The following is an 18,081-nucleotide window of genomic DNA, read 5'->3' on the forward strand; positions in this document are numbered from 1 at the left end:
TCTTTAAAGAGGTCGTTCTGTAGTGTAACATTATGTAGTTTCTATACATCAGGGTAATGTAATTATCCATCAAAAATAACAGATTTTGCTGCAATCTCTGGGCTTCGTCCAGTTTGGAACAGTGTCTTGGCGCTGCAAATTTGTCACTTAATTTCATGAAATCATACATTATTTAATCATCTGATTGATTTTTGTGATAGCACGTGTACCTAGGGCTTTCAGAAAAATTAAATTCCGCCTTCAAACATGCTGTATTAGATGAATTAGGGCTCCTAAATAACCTCATGACGTGGACTTCCATAAATGGTGTGTAGGCTTGGCTGGGGTAAGTGGATTACACATTATCTGCTTCTTCTGCTCTTTGTACTGAGCCCTGCATTGACCAAATAAGCTGCGGACTCACGCATAAAGTTAATTTGGTTAAGCAGATCTAACTGTCGATGTGAGCGTGGGTTACCTGGATGTGAACTTGATTCAGGTTGCTGGTGCCTGCTGGATTTAATCAAATAACACTAAACATTGACTGAATTTGGCAGGCTGATCCTGCAACTGAATAACCTTAGTCAACAGAAATGATGATATATTAAGACTGTTTTGTTTTCTTCTCTTTTCCCTTTTTTAATTAATCTTTATATGTCACTAGAAATGGGAATTTATGGAATATTCACTCCTTTCTGATTTTCCCCACTGCAGACACAGACAGCCGCTCCGGTTTTGCCCCGTGTAGTGATGTAATCATTCTAAACAGGAAGTTATTTAACATCGAGCTTGTAATGTTACCCAGCGGCACAGGTCGTTTCATCAACGAACATTAATAATAACATGCCAAAAAGCAGCTGGTCTTCACTCCATCTCCGTCATGCGGCAAAGTCACTGCAACAAAATGGCATTTCAGTTCATAATTGCCTGACCCTGCAAAGTCCGGGTCACCTGCAGAGCAGCAGCAAACACAAATGTTAAGCAAATGCAAATAATAGAAAAAAGGAAAAAACTCTAAGGAGACACTGAGCCTTTTTGCTGGTTGAGAATTATTGATATATTGTTATATGAAGTGTGTTAAGAAACAGACATTTTCGTGTCATTAAAAGGAGCTTAAAACAACAAAACGGGGATGCTGTGATTAGCGATGCTCTGATATTTAGACCTACCCTGTTCTGTCTGCTTGATCTTGCAGATCAAGCAGACAGCTCTTGCGACTAGTGCTCACTCCATTATCCCCCCTTTCAGTGGTGTGTTTGTCATGATTGATAATACTGTTCCTTCTGTGGCAGCAAGTAAGATGAAAATCCAGATGAGGAGGAGAGCGGGGTTAGAAATGGGGAAGGAAAGAGGCTGGAGGGAGGGAGAGGGGGTGGGAAGGAGGGCCAATTATTTTATTGTTTAACCCACTCAAGGTAGAAGCCCATCAATCTGAAAGCCCTTGTTCAAATGACTCGTGTTCAGCCTTTATAAAAGTTTAATTGGTTTATGTAATTAACACTGACATATGTGTGATGCATCTTAGAAAGAAAAATTACTTGGCTGGATGTTAACCGTGTGCCTGAAGTGACAGGATTGAAGCAAGTTATCTGATTACAAAATTGAGTTCACAGCACAAACACAAGAACTAATTGGTTTGCTATATATTTTTTATGTTTATATAATTACATCTATTTGTTTTTAATTATCTTTTTTAAATCCTCTGTATGAGCAGGTGTTTTAGGTCGCTACCTAGGCACCTTTGGGTGCAGCAAGTTGGTCTCTGTGCGAAGAAGCGTCACCTGACACCGAGGGGGCGTGCCGAGCAGCTGCTCTTGTCCTCGGATCTGTGTCACCTTCACTGATACCTGTCCCACTTGCACCTCTCGGCGATGACAGTAAAGCCAAAGAACAGTGCAGTCTAAGGTAAAGGTACTTTATAGAAATAAAAAGCAGGTGACATTTTAACCCAGCATATTTTTTGTTCCGTGTTGCGCTTGAGCAGTGTCAGGGACGAGCGGAGATTATGAGGATTTATTTTGGTGAGGGATTAGAGGTCCGAAAGGGGAACAGTCGCAGAATGAAATATAAAATGTTTTGATACTGATGCCTGCGATGTTGAGTGAAGGAGACTAAAAAAAAAAATCATGCAGGAAAAAGGTGAGGAAGAATGTAGCAGTCGGTCACATACTGCAGCACTTAGTGGAGCGTCATACGGGCTGTTCGCGTTTTTGCAGCTGCACACGTTTTACCCAGAAACGGACTGTTCCTTCAGGCTGATCTCAGTGAATCTTAGTGCAAACTGTTAAAGCCACCCTGTGTTACAAACATAGTCCCTTTAGGTGTGATTTGCGCTTTTCCCAAACACAGATGAGTATCAGTCTATCTGGGATTTTTACAAAAATGTCCCATTCCGTTTGCGGTAAAATTTCAGCTCTAGCTGTGCAATGTTCACATTCCTGCATGATATGTCTGTCTTAACCTTAAGTGGTATCTTAAATTTTTTCTTTTAGATGAGTCAGTTTCGGGTATTAGCTGGTGTGCTGAAAGGTGGAGGGAGCCCCTTGCTTCGATTGCGTGCGGGAGGGCTGACCTGGCGTTGCTGGGCTCATCCAAAGAGAGGCTGCTCCTCTAGGACTGATCCTCTTCCAGCAGTGGTCAGCAACTCCAGCTATGTGGAGGAGATGTATTTGGCATGGCTGGATGACCATAAAAACGTCCACAAGGTAACAATGTGTAGCATAAGCTGCAGCATAAGTTACAAAGAAAAAAGGTCAGTTGAACATACCTTTTGTCCATAAATGAAAATTTAAAGAGAAAACTATGTCACCTGGAGAATTTGTGCAGAAGTTACTCAAATTGCAAGCTGGTGCCAGTGCAGGTCTTGAAATACAGCTGAATATCCCTGACCTTAATAAGGTTTTTCTTGTTAAATTATGTTATTCTTAGTTCAGCTGCCTGGGACATCTGGTGTAGTTGCGTTGTCCTGGATTCTCATCCAACTTTTCCCTATTCTGTCGCGCGTGTCCAAGCATTCACTAGTCACTGAATATTCATGTTACATATACCAGCGTTCCTTTGATGGATCTGTCTTTCTCTCCGCTGTAGTCTTGGGACAGTTTCTTCCGTAACATCCAGGCCTCCGGTCCGTCTGGCGAGGCGGGTGAGAGACGGCCCTCTGCTCTGCTGCAGGGCCGAGTGTTGTCCCACTCACTAGACGTGGCAGAGAAAGTGGTGGAGGACCACCTGGCTGTGCACACCCTCATTAGAGCTTACCAGGTAGGCCACACTCACCTGGCACAGCTGTGAGGATAACACACACACACACACACACACACACACACACACACACACACACACACACACACACACACACACACACACATAGATATAAATACATTTAATTTTGATGTGATGCTGATTTATGCTATAATTAAGTCACATCTCATAGCCATCCATTTAAATCTTAAGGCAGTGTCTGTGTATGGAATTAAGATGTCATCCATCTCGAGCTGCAACTGACTATTTGCATCTCTGACGAGTATGTGAAAAATACATCAAACAGACTCCACTTGGACTTGGAGAAGCAGATGCAATTGGCAAAGAAAGCTGTTTATGCTGCGTGTCCTTGTATTAAAAGGAATATACAACTTGTTTGTCACTGCACGAGGTTATGCAAATTGCAAGATTAACTCCAGCCTACTTACTCTGACTGCTTTTTGAAAATGGAAAAATCAAAGAGACTACTTAAACAAAGCAGGTGGTAACATTTCCGCTCGCCCTCGAATTAATTCAAGGAACTATCCAAGGGATTTATTAAATTCAGTCTTTTGGCAAAGGCGTCATTTTTATTCCCAGCTTGTTGCAGTCCTAGTGGAAATGTCTGTGTCTGTGTGTGTACATAGGCATAAAAGCTCTCCCAGGAGTATCGTTTCTCTGAAAGGTTGACCTATAACTGAGTGTTAGCTTATTCTCCAGCTGTTCATACTCAGTTTGATGATGGAAACCAAATTGCTTATTATTTTTTTCTGCCTGTCAGATTCTCTCATTTATTTTTTTTGTCTGATTCTCTATCTTTTCTTCACCCCCGCTGCACATTTCTGTCTCTCTGTTTAGATCCGTGGTCACCATGTTGCTCAGTTAGACCCTTTAGGAATCCTGGATGCTGACCTCGACTCTTTCGTTCCGTCCGACCTGATCACCACTATCGATAAATTAGGTGAGATGCTTTCTTTTAGTCATTTGAGTCATGTCTGATGTAGGCTTTGAAGAGGAAGTGGTATGGGAATCCTTGTTTTAGACCCCATCTGATGAAATATATATGGATTTAACCCTGAGGCAGTATATATGCTGATGAGTATCCTACTATAGAAATCTTCCCTTGTATTTAACTCTAAAGATCATGTTTTAGGATTTCAGTCTCGAAAGCTTAATCTTGCCTTGCTTATGGTGACAATATTGTATTTGTCAGTTTGTTTGACCATATTTCAACATTTTTGCATTTTTGTATTTTTTACAGTAGATACATGTTCAGCTTCACTTACATTAAAGATCAAGGGTTATATAACTGGTCACGCTGATGAGTGGATGTGGTTTTTCAGTACAAAGCACCTATCACGTCCTCTATCAAGTCTGTATACTGGTTGGTCAGCCTGATGCTGTCATTAATCTCAGGCTGAGCTCTTGTCATTCTCCATTTCATTTAGCGGACTGAGGGTCAGAGGATGTGCGATGGCCACAGAAAGCGATCGAAGTCTACAGGAATAGATAGTAAGGAGGAGAGAGAGCGCGTGAGAGGGAGGAAAAGAGAGACGTTGTTTCTGTTGGGTGGTGTTATCAGTGATCAGTGAGTGTCATGACATAGCATCGCATTATGTATGGTCACCAGGGCTATAGTTCCCTAATGAAAGCTAATGACAGCCTCCATGGCCCCTTATTTGGTCAGCTGATTGTACACAAGTCTATTCTTGGCCCCCTTTGTCTTTGCTGTGTTCCTAATATGATTTGCACCTGTCTCCTCTTATGTTTGCCAGTAATCTTGAGCTTGACCAGCTCTCTCAGGTGGGTTTTGTTACCACAGAACCTTATTGTACCTGTATGTGGGGGCACTACATCCACAGGCCCTTCTACATTACTATCTATAAATTTATAGTGTATTATTGTTTATTTTCTACTCAATTTTTTGAAGTCTTTGCCATCAAACCAATCATCTCAGATGAAACTTCTGAAGTTTGTCAGTTAATTCTTAGCAAGCCATGCTGGAGGGGGCTCTACAATCTCATTTAGACCAGCTAATCATTATTTTCATTAGCAATTAATCATTTGCTTGTTATATTTTGATAGATCAATTAATTATTTCATTTATAAAATGTGAAAAATGGGCGCTACAATTCCCCATAGGCTGATGGGATATCTTTAGATTGCTTGTTTTGACTGACTAGCAGTCCTAAACCCAAGCATATTTAATTAGCATTAGCATGACTTAGATAAAATTAGCAAATCATTACTAATGCATTAATGTGCTTGAATGGTTGATAATTGGCTTTAACAATAAATGATTGCATAGTTTTTCAGTTTGTTTTAATTGTTGAATAATTCATTACCATGACTACGTCATAAGCTGCTATATATACACCTACCTGAGATATACCGCCACATACCTTCTTGCTCAGTCGTTCCATCTAAAATGCTTTGTTTGCCTCTTTTCAATCACAGTTACAATATTTTAGAGGAGTAGTAGTTTCTTCCTTTAATGTATCAACCATCGTTGCAATTATTTTTTTTCAGTTACGGTGGAGATCTCGTTCCCCTTCACCTTAACCCTTTGAAACTTCTGCCCTGAACTGAAACCAGTGCCCGTCTTGCTTCTTTTAATGCACTACACCAGCTGAGTAGTGACACATTAATATGTAAGATAAATATGCACCTGAAAAGAGAGAGATTTAAAAAAGAAAAAATACACAAGAATAAGGTAAGCCTTTCTGTGTTTGCATCTTCTCCCCCATGTATGTGTGGACTTTCTCTGGGCACTGCAGCTTCTTCCAGCATGGATGTTTTTCTGTCTCTATGTGTTATCCCTGCAACAGATTAGAAATCTGTCCAGGGTGTACCCATAACGATTGGGATAATAGGCTTCAGCCCCCCCCCCCACAACATACACACGCCCTGAATTGGATAGGTGGAAAACAGATGGATGGATGGTTTTTTGCTCTTTACCTTACTCACACTGTGAGACACAAAACCTTTGGGTGTTGCACATACAGCATAAGAATCTGCCAAATAATACATGCAGAGCTACCTGCTGTGGCAACCCCTTGTGAATAAGTGATAGCTGAAAGTAGCTCACATTGCTCACACCAAGATCTTCTTTTCTGTTTCTTTCTTTGTCTTCTGAGTTGTTTCTGTATTTACAGCTTTCACATATCTACATGCAACTTCTCACACATATACATTCAACCTTTAACTTTAGTATAAGGATACCTACTAAATATTAAGACTTAAATATAATCATTTTTTTCTCACATTTAAAAACAAAGAAAAAAAGATTGTTTTGTTATTCAACTAGTCTCACTGCAGCAACAAGAGAAATTAATGGAATCAGACACTTGAAATATGTATTTGTATAATTTTTTGGTCTCTCTCTTTACTATGATTTCTTCTTGCATTAAAAAAGTGGGAAGACTTTAAGTCTTCCAACAAACTGAAAATTGATCTGAAAATTGATCAATACTCAGTTGCCAGGTCATTAATTATTCCTTTCTTAATCCCTGTTGAAAACCACTATAGGGTATAGGCCTTTGTCTGCAGTGACATGGGACACAAAGTCCAATAGATGCATTTCATTAAATGAGACCAACTTAAATCTTAATTTTGGGTGGAAAATATTTTGTTTAAGCTTGGAGTATGTGCTCAAGGTCAGTCAGTAGATTATATCTTGTGCCTTTCTTAAGAGTCTTAATCAAATTATTGTTTCATGCGGTTTTGTTTTAGGTTTATATGGTCTTAATGAGTCTGACTTGGATAGAAGCTTCCAGCTGCCCCACACCACCTTCATCGGTGGACAAGAGACTACCCTTCCACTTAGAGAAATCATACGCAGACTAGAGGTATTTGTACAAACGTGTCTCCGTTGAACAGGAGAAGCTGTCACGCTGTACCCTTTCTGTGCATTTCTTTTACTTTGCAACTTTTTGCTTTCAGGCATCCTACTGCGGTCACATAGGGGTTGAATTTATGTTCATTAATAATGTGAACCAGTGTCAGTGGATTCGTCAGAAGTTCGAGACTCCGGGAATCATGCAGTTCACTAATGCTGAGAAGAGAACCCTGCTAGCGCGCCTGATCAGATCCACACGGTCAGCAGTGAATAAACAAATTCACACTGTGGTGACAGCGCAATACCTCACCTTTAGTTATAGCTCACAACACTGACTCACATAACATAAACAAAATTGGAAATTAACACACCCTATTCTTCATGTGAGCTCATTTTTATCTTTAATAAATTAGCTCAGAAGTCACTGCAGGGTCCTTAAAATGATCTCGCTAGGGTGAATATATGTCTTACTGTATCACTGCTTGTTCTATTCTGTATCCTGTTCTGATGACAAACACACACACACACACACACTGGTAGTGAGATGCATTTTCTAAATGCTTGAGTATAAGTTATTTAAGGCATCATATTATTATTCTAAAAATAAATTACTGTAATGGAACATATGCTATCATCAGTCAGAACCAGTATATTTTGTATAACCAGCTGTTCACAGCTACCTGTTAGTAGCACAAGCATCTGTGGTCCATATATGGAATCTGTTAAGATCTGTTATTGTGTCTAGGTTTGAGGACTTCCTGGCGAGAAAGTGGTCATCGGAGAAACGTTTTGGTCTGGAAGGCTGCGAAGTTCTCATTCCTGCTCTTAAAACCATCATTGACAAGTCAAGCGCATCAGGGATTGACAGCGTGATCATGGGGATGCCACATCGGTAATGTACATTTCTCATTTCTTACATCAGTCTTTTGGTAAAGCTAAGTCTTTTCCTTCTGTTTTTTATATATATATATGAACTATACTTTCAGGGGTCGACTGAACGTCTTGGCTAATGTGATCCGTAAGGACCTGGATCAGATCTTTTGTCAGTTTGACCCCAAATTAGAGGCTGCTGATGAGGTAATATGTGGACAACTCTCAGAGAAAATAAGTCTGGACTTACAGCCGATGCTTTATTCAGTCTCCATTTTTTTATGCACGCAGGGTTCGGGTGATGTCAAATACCACCTGGGGATGTACCACGAGAGGATTAACCGTGAGACTGACAAGAACATCACGCTGTCACTCGTGGCAAACCCCTCGCACCTCGAGGCAGTGGATCCAGTGGTTCAGGGAAAGACCAAAGCAGAGCAGTTCTACAGAGGAGACACTCAAGGAAAGAAGGTAACCCTTATTGTACCAGATACAGCATTGTGCAACAGTGTTCAGCCACCCTTTATTTCTTTATACTAGTAAACCCCTGTGCTATGTGTGGGTCTTCATTTGAGCTCATGAGTGACATCTCTACAATATATATACAAATATTTCGTAGTCTCATATATCTGTATATTTGAACGTTCAATTGAGCATCAAACGAAGACCCCCGCATAGCACAGAGGTTTTTTAGTATAAAGAAATGAGAGGGTGGCTCAAGACTTTTGCACAATACTGTAACTGTTTGAAAAAAATGATAGCAAAATGCTTCCTTTAAGCCTATAATGTGATTTTTAAGGTGATGTCTATTTTGATGCACGGCGATGCTGCTTTTGCGGGACAAGGAGTTGTTTATGAGACCTTCCACTTGAGTGAACTCCCCTCTTATACCACAAATGGTACAATCCATGTGGTGGTCAACAACCAGGTATTGGAGCATTGGCGTCACTTAAGTACAATCCCACTTATTAAAAAAAATCTGGAAAATAATTTGTCTGTCTCCTGTTGTCTGTGTGTTATATTGTATTACATTAAATGAAGCAAAATTAGTGTACCAATTTTGGCATGTGGTTGTTGTCAGATTGGCTTCACTACAGATCCTCGAGTGGCCCGCTCATCTCCTTACCCCACTGACGTGGCTCGGGTTGTCAATGCGCCCATCTTCCATGTGAATGCAGACGATCCCGAGGCTGTCATGTATGTGTGCCGCGTAGCTGCAGAGTGGAGGGCCACATTCAACAAGGATGTCGTCATTGACCTGGTCAGCTGCAGCCGAGTCTAAGTAGATTAACAGCTTCTTACGTATGTGTAGCAGTTTTGTTTTTAAAGTGTCTGTTTTTGCAGGTTTGTTACAGACGTTTTGGCCATAATGAAATGGATGAGCCCATGTTCACCCAGCCGCTGATGTACAAACAGATCCATCGGCAGGAGCATGTGCTGAAAAAGTACTCTGAAAAACTCATTGCTGAGGGAGTGGTGACACTGCAGGAATTTGAGGTTTGTGATCTAGTAGTGTTTTCTCTTGTTAAATATACTGTATATTGCTGCTGCTACTGTATGCAGTTTTATTTGGTATATCACCATCTGCTGGGCTATGTGCATTAAATCACACTTAGATATTACCCTAGCCTTCAACTAAATATGTTATGCCAGCACAGCTGTATTTGAGTTTCAATTTACTGCCTCACTTCAGTCATCTAGCCTCACAATCCCTCACATAGAGTATATATTGCCCAGTGAAGTTAAAGTATGCGGTTCTGTCGCCATTCAATGCAATTGCAGAGGTTTTTCATCCACAACACAAACTTTGACTATAACATCCATTCTGAATTTTTTTTATATCACATGGCAGAGTAATACTACAGCTCCTTCCTTCTGGCTTTTGATGGACACTGCTTTCTATTGTGTGGCCTGCTATTTGGACTCACACTCAAACCTCCATTTATAATATATAGCAAAGGCACAAATGCTTCTGGAGGCTTTTCCCCTCTATATCACTATATCACTGCTACACACTGTTTAGGGTAGTCAGCTGAAGGTCTGTGATTAAAGCAAACTTTAGTTAGCATTAGGGAAATTGTGGCATTTATTATTACAAAATGTATTTGCAGGAAGAAGTTGCCAAATATGACAAAATATGTGAGGAGGCATACACCAGCTCTAAAGATGAAAAGATCTTACACATTCGGCACTGGCTGGACTCCCCTTGGCCAGGTAAATTATCCACTTAGAAAAAAAAGTGAGTTAACCATGAAAATTACAGTTAGTTTTTAAGTTAATATTTTATTTACTGTTTTTGTGAGTGATTTCTGTTTCCCCACTGGAGTGATTGTGTTGCTTTCTGCAGATTTTTTCACAGCGCAGGGAGAGCCCAAGAGCATGAGCTGCCTCCCTACAGGACTGGACGAGGAGGTTCTGCAGCACATTGGGCAGATAGCCAGCTCAGTGCCGCTGGAAGATTTTAAGATCCACCCTGGTGAGTCTGGTTGCTTTATGCCAGAGAACAAAGCAGTGAGACAGAGGATCAGTCATGGTAATAGTGGTGGTAGCAGTAATATTGATATACTGTGGAATATATATGCAGAGTGACAGTGATATTAATTTGAATGTAAAGTCTAGTTTCTGTTCAAACTGACAGATTGTACGATTAAATATTTCTATATTTCTCAATGAAAAACTGCAAGAATTTATAACATTTAGAAAACTTGGAAAAATATTTAGTGCTTTAAAAGAAAGCGCCTGGGCGCCTTCGAGGTTGTCCCCTTGGAGCTGGTCCTGAGGGTCACTGACCCACTATTAATGTGCGTCATCACATGAGCCAAGGTGTGAAAAAACGTGTGGGTCATTACCGTCAGCAGTGTCAAGTTTTGAAACCTCTGTAAGCCACTGTGCCATGTCCTGCATGGTTGAGGTAAACCTAGTAAAGCATTGGTTTTAAAATTGTTGTTAAAAGAAAAGCGGTGATACAGTTTAATGGTTTAAAAAAAAAAATCAGCTTGTTTTTGTACTGTTTATTTAAATTAATAAAGGGATTTAAATAATTTGTAAAGCCTTACACCCTTTTGTTATTTACATTTACACAGGTGGTCATACATACTTATGAGTGTAATGTTTTTAAATGACACAAATCTACATAACACAACCTTTCCAAAAATCAGAACTAGAAAGCTCATTTAACAAAAAGCAAAAAAATTATTGAGACTGTAACAACATTTTCAAAATTCTGTTTACAGCACAGTCCATCCATTTAATACCATTCATATTCATTATATCCAAGTTAGTGGCTGGCAGGCCGGAGCCTCTCCTACCTGCCATAAGGTGAGAGCCGACATACGCTATGGACACGTCACCCGTCTGTTGTAGGGCTAACACAAAGAGCCAAACATGTGTGATTAACATGTAAACCCCACACAAAAAAAGCCCCAGTTAACCTCAAATTCAGGACCTTTCTGCTGCGAGGTGACAGTGCTAAGCATCACACCGCTCTTCCATCCACAACACAATGTTTTTAACATGTCTTTTGCCTGTGTGTTTGTGTGTTCGGTTCTCCAGGTGTGTCCCGTATCCTGCGTGGTCGAGCTGACCTGGTGAAGAGTCGTCAGATGGACTGGGCTCTAGGAGAGTACATAGCCTTTGGCTCCCTTCTGAAAGATGGCATACATGTACGACTGAGCGGGCAAGATGTTGAACGAGGAACCTTTAGGTGAGCCTGTGAGAAGTCACTCCCAGAAAGTTGATTCTGTTCATCTGAACGTAGCATTTTCAGTGGGAGGAAAAACACGTGCTGAAAAAGTACTTTGAAAAACTCACTGCTGAGGGAGCGACTGAAAATGCTACGTCAGGATGAACAGAATCAACTTTCTGGGATTTCCTTACCTGGTTGATTGAGCATGCATCAAGATGTGAAAAGTCACTGTTTTCATTTTTTTTAATTGTCACGTTTGTCTTGCGAGGAGCTCACCATGCTGCGATGGTCTGTTACAGAGCTCTGTGCAAGGGTGCGAAAGACGTTTAGGTATATTGACTTTTGCTATATAGATTTTTGTAGATGGGTAGGCCTCATAAACACAACTGTCCTCTAACTAAATTAGCTTGCATGCTTAATTAAGAAGACTATGGATCACCGTTCATTATTTTGAACATCTTCATTTTTAAATATAGTTCTTGATTTGTTAAAGTGTACTACATATCTATAAAGATCCACCATATTTCATTGTCAACATTTCTAAGCAGTGTTAAAGGGTAAATGGCACTCTCTGACAGATAGTAAATTAAGTAAGCAGGGGTGTGGGAAGAGTGGCATAGCGAGTTTGCCAGACAAAAGACGTCAGTGCAGTCTCCTGGGAACGCTGAAGCCCACATGGTGTTGTCATGGTATAGAGGGAACGAGTGACACATGAACAAAACCAGCCTCCCTTTTACTGTGCCTGTCTCGTCTGTCCCCTATCATTTCTCTACCAGCTCATCTTCACTGACACCCCCCATCTCAGTTTACAGCGACATACATCACGCTAACTAACCAGAGGCTACAGGGCTTTTTCTTTTTGCTTCGCATTTACCAATGACATCTACTTCTCCCACCCCGATGTCCCCTTCAGCAATGCAGTTTGCCTAGTTGGGAAAAAAATTACCCCAGTCAAATGTTGGATCCACTCTTAGCTCTGTATCACCTGTTAATCCACGATCAGTTTTTTGTATTTGCTCTTCTGGCTGTAATTTACCTCACAGCTTTTTTTCTTCCTCTTACCTACACTGTTTTTTTTTTTTTTTTTTTGTTTTTTTATCCCCCACTAGTCTGGTTCCTTTCATAGTGCTTAGGAGCTGAGCATATTGGCATGTTACAGTTGAGTGGGCCTGCTTGCGTTTCTGTGATGTACGTAACAGCGTGGACTAATAGATTCAGTCGTTGTGTTTGGATAGGTTGCATGCGCTTCAGCGTGCGCCCCTTTCCCTGACTAATGGGGCCCCCTGGCAGAGGAACTGTGTGTGTGTTTTTGTGAGCGTGTGTGAAAATAAAGTGAATAAATGTAGGCATGCTGTTTATGAGGCAATTAAAGAGAGGGCTCTCTTAAGTTTTTTTTTTCCCTTTGTGGATTGGATGCAAACAAATTGTGAAAAATGAAATGTGAAATTATGTGTGCTATCTTAATTAATACAATAGATGCTGTTGTTATTTCACAAGCATATTTCTTGAAGAGAAAATGTATCTTCTCCAAATGTAGATTAAGGATCAAGCAAGACAATTATGCAGTACATTGGAGCCCTCATTAGCCCATAATTATGGACAATACTATTTAAAAGATTGCTATCATGATAATCTAGTCTTCATGGAGGAACTATATTGCATTCAAGACAATGATTTGGGTTATTTCCTGCAGTTATTCTGCCTCAATATTACATAACATCCATCACTGTGTGTGTGTGTGTGTGTGTGTGTGTGAGAGAGAGAGAGAGAGAGTATATTCATGTGTGTAGATGTCATGAAAGTGATCTTAAAGGGGTTTAAGTGACTGTCTGAGTGTGCTGGATTTGAAGGATGATTCCTTAGTGGGACTGAGCGGACTGGCAGAACTTGTTAAGGTTTGGGTCTTTGCTCACATCCACTCTTGTTGAGCTTCATTCTGACTGAAGATCGCTAGAGAGGAAAGTGCCTTTATGAGCTAGGAACACAGGCTTCAGTGCTTGCAGTGCATCTCCTGGATTAAAGACCTTTGAAAAATTCCTTTGAAAGAGTGCTGTTTTCACCACGATCGCTAAAGACAGCATACACTCACTGGCACTACCTGCTATTAGCGGTTGGGCTCCCTTGAACCTCTTTTGGTCTTCAGAACAGCCTTAATTCTTCATGTTATAGGTTCAACAGAGTGCTGGAAATATTCCTTGCAGATTTTGAGCCATATTGACATGATGGAGTCACACATTTACTGCAGATGTGGTGACCGTGGAGTAATTCTCAGTTGGTTCTAAGGGCCTTAAAAGTGTACCAATAAAATATCCCCCACACCATTACACCACCACCACCATCAGCAGCAGCAGCCTGAACTGTTGATACAAGGCAGGGTGGAACCATGCTTCTTTATGGCAGTTTCTGACCCTGCCCTCCAAATGTTACAGTAGAAATTATAACTCATCGGACCCAGCAACATTTTTCCAGTCTTCTATTGTCCAATGTTGGTGAGTCCGTGTAGGAGAGAACCTCAGTTTCCTGTTCTTAGCTGGCGGGAGTGCCACTTGGTGTGGTCTTCTGCTGCTGTGTGTGTTTTTAATTCAGAGATGCTCTTCTGCATACCATAGATTGTACCAAGTGGTTATTTGATAAGTTGCCCTTATCTCCCTATCATCTTGAAGGAGCCTGGCCATCCTCCTCTGACCTCTGGCATCAACAAGACATTTTCACCCTGAGAACGTCTTTTCCTCTCACTGGATATTTTCTCTCTTTTGTGTCATTCTCTGTAAAACCAAGGGGTGATTTGTGGGAAAATCCCAGCAGATCAGCATTGATTTGAAATACTCAGGTTAGCCTATCTGGTACCAAAAACCCTGTTCAAGGTCATTTAAATCACCTTTCTATATGCTCTTGCAAATTGTTATTTAATTTTAATTCTTCCTTTTGTAGATACTAAACAAGTTAATAATTTTGCTTTAAAGATAAAAGCAATATTATTCAGCAATGAAAAATATGTTACTGTTACTTTTTTTTAAAAATATATGGGCCAAAGCCTCTTAAATTGATACATTCATTTTAGCTGTGTGAGATACTCTATTAGAAAAAATATTGTTTCATTAATTTATTATTTAAATTTAAATGTTTTTATTTTTCACACAGACGTGCCTAACTCTGTACAGCAGTGGTGTTTTTAGTCAAGCTGGCAGCATGGATCTGTTTTCTGTATTTATTTACTTTTTTGTTCATCTCTCACTCACTTTGGTCCTGAGTAAAAATCCCCACAACTGTTAAATGGGTGACTTGTTAGCATGACGTGAATGTTAGCATGCTAAACTAAGGGAAACAAGGTGAACACTGTAATGCTATAATTCTAAAAACTAGCCCAGCTTGTTAGCATGTTGATTTCAGTCTTTAACTGAAAGCACAGCTGGTGAATGGACTGCTTCAAAGGGCATCTTCTAATCTTGTTTTCTGTTTGAGTCCTTACCGTCCTGGCTCAGTTTCACTTCTTCTGTTTTGTAGTCACCGTCATCATGTTCTACATGACCAAGAGGTTGACAAACGTATCTGTGTTCCCATGAACCACCTGTGGGAGAACCAGGCATCTTACACTGTCTGCAACAGCTCCTTATCAGAGTATGGAGTTCTAGGTAAGACTGGACTCAGCAGCTCAATATCATGCTGAGGATATTTGGTTGAATAATCATGTGTATGACTTCAGGTTTTGAGCTTGGCTTTGCCATGGCTAGCCCAAATGCTTTGATCCTCTGGGAGGCCCAGTTTGGAGACTTTCACAATACAGCCCAGTGTATCATTGACCAGTTTATTAGCTCAGGACAGGCCAAGTGGGTTCGCAACAATGGCATTGTCCTACTGCTGCCACATGGAATGGAAGGAATGGTGAGATCATGTTAGAATTTGGACATTGCTGGATTATTTGTCACAATTCATTGTGTATTTTGTCCGTATTTATTGTTTGTCTTGATTTGTCCTTAGGGTCCAGAGCATTCGTCAGCTCGGCCTGAACGCTTCCTGCAAATGACCAAAGATGATCCAGATCACATCCCTGTATGTTGGCATGCAGTGGTTCAAGTGTTTTCCTCTTCTTAATGCCATGATTTATTTCAGATCATTTCTAGTCTATCATTTATTTCTCTGCACATTGCACTGCAGTTAGCATTCTTTATCTTCCTGCTTTACTGGCTGTGCTGACATCATAGCTACTTAGGTGATTGCTTAAGTGATGATTGACCATTTCTGTAGAGCTGAAAAGTCTCTTCATGGCCTCTGTTGGTATTCAGCAGCAGTTCAGGTCCCCAGTGACCAGTTGCTGTGAGGGAACATAAAAGAGGGAACGTAGCGGAGGCTGTATCAGCAGAAGCTTACCAGATTCATCTTCAGATGGGGTTATTGATTGAACTATTGCATTCACTGTCCTCCTTGCTGTATTATGTGTGTGTGCGTGTGTGTGCATCTTGCACTTCTGCCCAATTATGAGAAGTGGCATTGTCGCCACAAGATAGAACTACAATTTCTTTTTTCAAAGTCATTACCTTTAGAGTTAATATAATTTATTTAATTTTCATGAAGGAATTCACTGGAGACTTTGAAGTCCACCAGCTGTATGACTGTAACTGGATTGTGGTCAACTGCTCCACTCCTGCTAACTACTGTCACGTGCTCAGGCGACAGATTCTGCTGCCATTCAGAAAACCGGTAAAGTGTGACATCATCATTACTACAGTATGGTTTCTTTATGTCTCACTTAGACTGCATTTTCGCTTGTCATATAGTACTTAAATTTTTTTTTTTTTTTAATCTAGATCAGATCTCTTAAATCACACATCACGTATAAACCACTTTTGTCTCTGATGATAAATCGAGAGCACACCTGATATTTCCTGCAGAATATTTTGTTATCTTCGGGTCATTTTTGTCACGTGACTGAAATCAAAATCTTAGTTGGGAAAGTGTGAGATGTTATGTTTCTATTAGAAGAGGCTCAGTTTGACGACATTCACAATTTAGGTGCAAATTCGGTCTATATGTTCCTGCACTTAAAAAAAAAAAAGAAAGAATTAGTTCAGCTCTAAAGTTTCAAAGTGTGAAGCATTTCTCTTTTCTTTTTTTCTATATGCTCTTTTTTGTCTCACAGTTTTCAGGCACAGTGAATGTCTTAACTGATCCCCTGTTGTACATAAATGCGATGCTTTGCGAAGCGTGAGAAAATTAGTTCCAGAGCAAATTAGGGAGGAAGCCTACAGGGGATAATATTGTTGGTTTTTTATGGAAAAACTTCGAAGTTCTGGACTTGGTCGACCGAGCACAAAGGGTTTTATTTATTTGATTGTTAAAGAATTGTTTTGTTTTCCCAGTGCTGATGTTGCGTGCTATATGTTGGTAATAAATTAGCGTGAAAAAAGAGATAAAAACTTTTTCCTCTGGAGTTTTTTCAGCGCACACAATGAAGATACGGCTGACAGAATCAATCTGTTGTTTGTCAGTGACGGAAACTTTTTCCCTTTTCTTCTCCCCTTCAAACAGCTGATCATTTTCACTCCTAAATCTCTGCTGAGGCATCCGGATGCAAGGTCAGGTTTTGATGACCTTGCCAAAGGTAGAGCTTTACCTTTAAGCGTGACATGACTTTTAATGTTTTATGTGTGTATTTATTTGCATTATTACTAATGTTCAATATGCACTATGTTTACAGGCACTAAATTTAAGAGACTGATTCCTGATGAGGGCCCTGCAGGTCAAAGCCCAGGCCAAGTGAAGAGGGTTATCTTCTGCACAGGCAAAGTCTACTATGAACTAGCTAAGGAGAGGAAGCAGCAAAATTTGTACAGAGATGTTGCCATAATCAGGCTTGAACAGGTTTTTAGTTCTTCTTCCCTGATTTTAAAATGAGACTGACACCGTGTGGTCATTTCTTCATCGGTCATCTTTTGGTCTCCAACTCTCAGATCTCTCCTTTCCCGTTTGACCTGGTCAGTGAAGAGGTGGAGAAATACACCAACGCTGAGCTCGTCTGGTGTCAGGAGGAGCACAAGAACATGGGTTACTATGATTATGTCCGACCACGCTTCCTCACAGTGGTTGCCAACAAGAAACCCATTTGGTAAGAATGTTTATTTATCTTCTCACTTCTAGTTAGAGAACTAGCCAAAGCATTTGAGCTCTTGTTGCAGGTGATAAACCTTATGTGTTTGTTTCAGGTATGTGGGACGAGATCCTGCAGCTGCACCGGCGACAGGAAACAAATCTACTCACCTCAATGAGCTGAGGAAGTTTATGGACACTGCTTTCAACATGAGCTCCTTCCAAGACTGAAACTTGTAAAGGAGATTTGAAAGAAGGGCATTTCATCTCCTAACCCATTGTTTTGATGTGGCTTAGTCTCTGGTTTTTAATGACCCTCTACCATCTCTCAAGTACTACACAATTGTTTAAGAATAAAAAGTTCCTTATGAACATTAAGCATAAGCAC

At 40.4% G+C, this 18,081-nt stretch overlaps 1 protein-coding gene across 1 annotated transcript; it reads left to right on the forward strand.

The window, feature by feature from the left end:
- The first annotated feature begins 1,357 nt into the window (after positions 1-1,357).
- On the forward strand, positions 1,358-17,951 carry ogdhl (oxoglutarate dehydrogenase L). The gene is made up of 23 exons (XM_031735258.2): positions 1,358-1,884; positions 2,472-2,684; positions 3,067-3,237; positions 4,075-4,177; positions 6,949-7,064; positions 7,159-7,313; positions 7,800-7,946; positions 8,041-8,131; positions 8,216-8,395; positions 8,724-8,852; positions 9,006-9,185; positions 9,269-9,421; positions 10,036-10,138; positions 10,272-10,400; positions 11,477-11,627; positions 15,114-15,241; positions 15,313-15,491; positions 15,588-15,659; positions 16,182-16,307; positions 17,136-17,208; positions 17,305-17,468; positions 17,558-17,712; positions 17,810-17,951. The coding sequence occupies exons 2-23, from the start codon at positions 2,472-2,474 to the stop codon at positions 17,922-17,924; spliced, it is 3,033 nt and encodes a 1,010-aa protein (XP_031591118.2). The 5' UTR covers positions 1,358-1,884; the 3' UTR covers positions 17,925-17,951.
- Positions 17,952-18,081: the final 130 nt, after the last annotated feature.

The sequence above is a fragment of the Oreochromis aureus genome, linkage group 13, assembly GCF_013358895.1.
Source record: "Oreochromis aureus strain Israel breed Guangdong linkage group 13, ZZ_aureus, whole genome shotgun sequence".
NCBI classification, from domain to species: domain Eukaryota; kingdom Metazoa; phylum Chordata; class Actinopteri; order Cichliformes; family Cichlidae; genus Oreochromis; species Oreochromis aureus.